Source organism: Nicotiana tomentosiformis, chromosome 7 (genome assembly GCF_000390325.3).
Source record: "Nicotiana tomentosiformis chromosome 7, ASM39032v3, whole genome shotgun sequence".
NCBI classification, from domain to species: domain Eukaryota; kingdom Viridiplantae; phylum Streptophyta; class Magnoliopsida; order Solanales; family Solanaceae; genus Nicotiana; species Nicotiana tomentosiformis.
The window spans coordinates 60,782,613-60,786,474 of record NC_090818.1 but is presented as its reverse complement, the minus strand read 5'-3'; the positions used below and the strand labels follow the sequence as shown (position 1 = coordinate 60,786,474).

At 40.4% G+C, this 3,862-nt stretch overlaps 1 protein-coding gene across 1 annotated transcript; it reads left to right on the top strand.

Annotated features, from left to right (window-relative positions):
* The first annotated feature begins 1,367 nt into the window (after positions 1-1,367).
* On the top strand, positions 1,368-2,802 carry LOC138895656 (uncharacterized). The gene is made up of 4 exons (XM_070180367.1): positions 1,368-1,593; positions 1,915-2,066; positions 2,346-2,402; positions 2,512-2,802. Exons 1-4 carry the CDS (start codon positions 1,368-1,370, stop codon positions 2,800-2,802), a joined length of 726 nt encoding a protein of 241 aa, XP_070036468.1.
* The last annotated feature ends 1,060 nt before the right edge of the window (positions 2,803-3,862 follow it).

Here is a 3,862-nt window from a genome sequence, read left to right as displayed (position 1 = left end):
ATCACCTTGAAGTCAAGAATGGCGCCCGTCCTGTTAAGAAAGTTCAAAGGCGCTTTAGGCCGGACTTGGTTACCTTGATCGAAAGTGAAGTTAACAAACTCTTTGAAGCTGGCTTTATTCATGAAGTTAAATACCCAACATGGGTTTCAAGTATTATTCCCGTGAGAAAGAAGAATAGCCAAATTCGAGTGTGTGTTGACTTTAGGGATCTCAATAATGCATGCCCTAAGGATGAATTCCTGCTTCCTATTCTAGAGCTTATGATTGACGCTACCACTAGGTATGAGGCAATGCCATTCATTGATGGTTCATCAGGCGATAACCAAATTCGCATGGCACCAAAAAATGAAGAGCTTACTGCATTCTGCACCCCAAAAGGTATTTATTGCTACAAGGTAATGCCTTTTAGCTTGAAAAATGCTGGTGCTACTTAACAAAGGTCTATGAAGAATATTTTTGATGACCTTCTCCACAAGAATGTTGAATGCTATGTTGACGACTTGGTGGTAAAATCGAGAAAGAGGAGCGACCACTTGAAAGACTTGAGAATGGTATTTGAGTTGCTCTGGAGGTACCAACTTAGGATGAATCCATTGAAATGTGCCTTTGGAGTTACTTCTGGAAAGTTCCTCGGTTTCATTGTCTGATATCGAGGGATCAAAATTGATCAAGCCAAAGTTGATGCAATTTTGAAAATGCCTGAGCCTCGAGATATTCATGAATTGAAAAGTTTGCAAGGAACGCTAGCTTATCTTAGGAGATTCATCTCGAATCTATCCAGGAGATGTCAACCATTCAATCGCCTTATGAAGAAAGGTGTCTCTTTCATGTGGGACCAAGCGTGTAGCAATGCCTTTAAGATCATTAAATCCTACTTGATGAAGCCTCCAGTTTTTGCAGCCCATATACCTGGAAAGCCATTGATATTATTCATTGTGGCACAAGAAAGGTCTGTTAGAGCACTGTAGGTGCAAAAAAATAGTGAGGGGAAAGAAAACTCTCTTTACTACTTAAACAGGATGATGACACCAAACGAGCTGAATTATTCGCCAATTGAAAAGTTGTGTTTGGCACTAGTCTTCTCAATTCAAAAGTTGAAGCACTACTTTCAAGATCATGTTGTTCGTCTTGTTTCTAAAGCAAATCCCATCAAGTTCGTGATGTCAAAACCTGTTCTTAGTGATCGACTAGCAAGATGGTACCTCCAATTTCAACAATTTAAGATTGTGTACATCCCTAAAAAGGCTGTAAAAGGATGAGCATTAGCAGACTTCTTAGCAGATCACCCTATGCCTGATGATTGGGGGCTAACTGACAAACTACCTGATGAGGACGTAATGGATATTAAAGTTCAACCTCCATGAAAGATGTACTTTGATGGTGCTGCACATCGCAGAGGAGCTGGTGCTAGCGTAATATTTGTCACTTCTCAAGGTGAAGTTCTTCCCTACTCTTTTAAATTGACGCAACTCTGCTCTAACAACTTTTTTGAGTATCAAGCATTAATACTTGGGCTTGAAATGGCTGTCGAAATGAAGCGGTTGCAATTGCAAGTCTTTGGTGATTCTCAGTTAGTGATCAATCAACTTTTAGGTAGTTACGAGGTCAAGAAACCTGAACTACGCCAATATCATGATTATGCCTAAACATTAATGGGGTGGGTCGGTGACGTGACTATTCAGTATGTGCCTAGGAAAAAAAATAAGAAGGATGATACTTTAGCTGCCCTAGATTAATCGTTAACCCTACCTGATCAAGCGCAAGTTACTATCTGACAAAAATGGGTAATACCACCGCCAAATAAGGGTGAAAGTGAAGACAATGAACTTGAGCATCTTGTCATTGTTTTTGAAGCTGAGAATGAAGAATGGCGATAACCCATTATCGACTACTTGAGTTATGGGATACTCCTAGAAAATCTGAGGAGAAGGACTGAAATCCGCCGTCGTGCACCTCGCTTCCTTTACTACAAAGATACTCTATATAGAAGATCATTTGAGGGAGTACTCTTGCGATGCTTATGGGAAGATGAAGCACTCCAAGCTTTGCAAGAAGCACATTCTGGGGTACGTGGATCACATCAGTCTGGACCAAAGCTCCACTTCCATATAAAAAGGATAGGATATTATTAGCCAACGATGGTAAACGATTGCTTGGACTACGCTCGAAGATGCAAAGCTTGCCAATTCCATGTAAATCTTATTCATCAACCTCTTGAAGTCTTACATCCGACTGTTGCATCATGTCTATTTGACGCTTGGGGACTGGATGTTGTTGGACCACTGCCAAAATCCTCTAGTGGGAACTTATACATCTTGGCTGCAACTGACTACTTCTCAAAATAGGCTGAAGTTATTGCTCTTAAGGAAGTAAAGAAGGAAAATGTTGCAAGTTTCATCCGAGTAAACATAATCTATCGCTTTGGCATTCCTTATTTACATAATAACGGAAAATGGCAAGCCATTCGACAATAGGTTGATGAACAAGATTTGTTATCTCTTTGTCTTCAAGCAACGTATCTCTTCTATGTACAATGTTGTCGCTAATGGTCTAGCTGAGGCATTCAACAAGACTCTATGCAACTTGTTAAAGAAAGTTGTCTCCAAATCCAAACGAGATTGGCATGACCGTATGGAAGAAGCTCTATGGGCATATAGGACAACTCACCGCACGCCAACACAAGCAACCCCTTATTCACTCGTTTATGGAGTCGAAACCGTCTTTCCACTCGAGCATCAAACACATTCATTACACTTAGCTATTCAAGAAGGGATCACTGATGAAGAAAATGCTCGACTTTGATTAGCAGAGTTGGAGACTCTTGATGAGAAAAGGTTGGAAGCTCAACAAAGTCTTGAATGTTATCAAGCTCGATTGTCTCGCGCCTTCAATAAAAGAGTTCGCCCGAGATCCTTTCAAGTAGGAGATCAAGTCCTTGCCATACGAAGACCCATTATTACTTTCCATAAACCTGTAGGGAAGTTCACTTCAAAATGGGATGGGCCATATGTCGTGCAAGAAGCTTATTCAAGTGGAGCTTATAAGCTGGTTGATGCATATGGCATGAGGATCGGCCCTATCAATGGAAAATTCTTAAAGAAGTATAATCTTTGAAGTTGCAATGCTCCTTGGCACACGAGCCTAAACTGCATATTCCTACACTCCTGGCCCGCATGAGTCTAAATTGTGTTCGGCCCACAAAATAAAAAAGGGTCCGCTAGGTTGAAAACCTCGAAAGGGGCGGCCTAGGAAAAAGTTAGGACATAAAAAAAAGTCCTCTAGGTTGAAAACCTCAAAAGATGCGGCCTAGGCAAAAGTTAGGACATAAAATATAAATCACCCATTCTGAACTACGGCATGACTTGATCCTCTTCACTGACGTACGTAGGCAGCTTAGAGTTTCATTCTAAGTTCAGTCGCATGACTTCAAAAGATACATAGTGCCCCAATCGTTATTTGAATGAAGTACGATGGAATGTAATCCATTCAATCGTCACTTGAAAATCGAGTAGAGATACCATTCTTCTGTTAAACTTTGGATCCCATTTGATTTAAAGGGGTCAAGCCGCTATGGTAAATTGTTGTCTTCAATGAAATGATTATAGTATTTTAGGAGGCTACAAAGTATTTGCATTGAAGTCTGGGGATTCGCTATGTCTTCATGTTCGCATAACCTTCAAGTTTGTTGGTCTTCATATCCGCTCACTACCCTAAAAAGGAAGAGAAGAGTGGCGTCAAAAGGGAACAAAAGTATAAGAAGTAAAATTGCTTGGCACAACGTTTCAAATTCAATGAGACTTGCACCCAAGATATTTGTGAGAATAGAGCTCATGAATTTCAATTGATAGCAAGAAAAATGTCT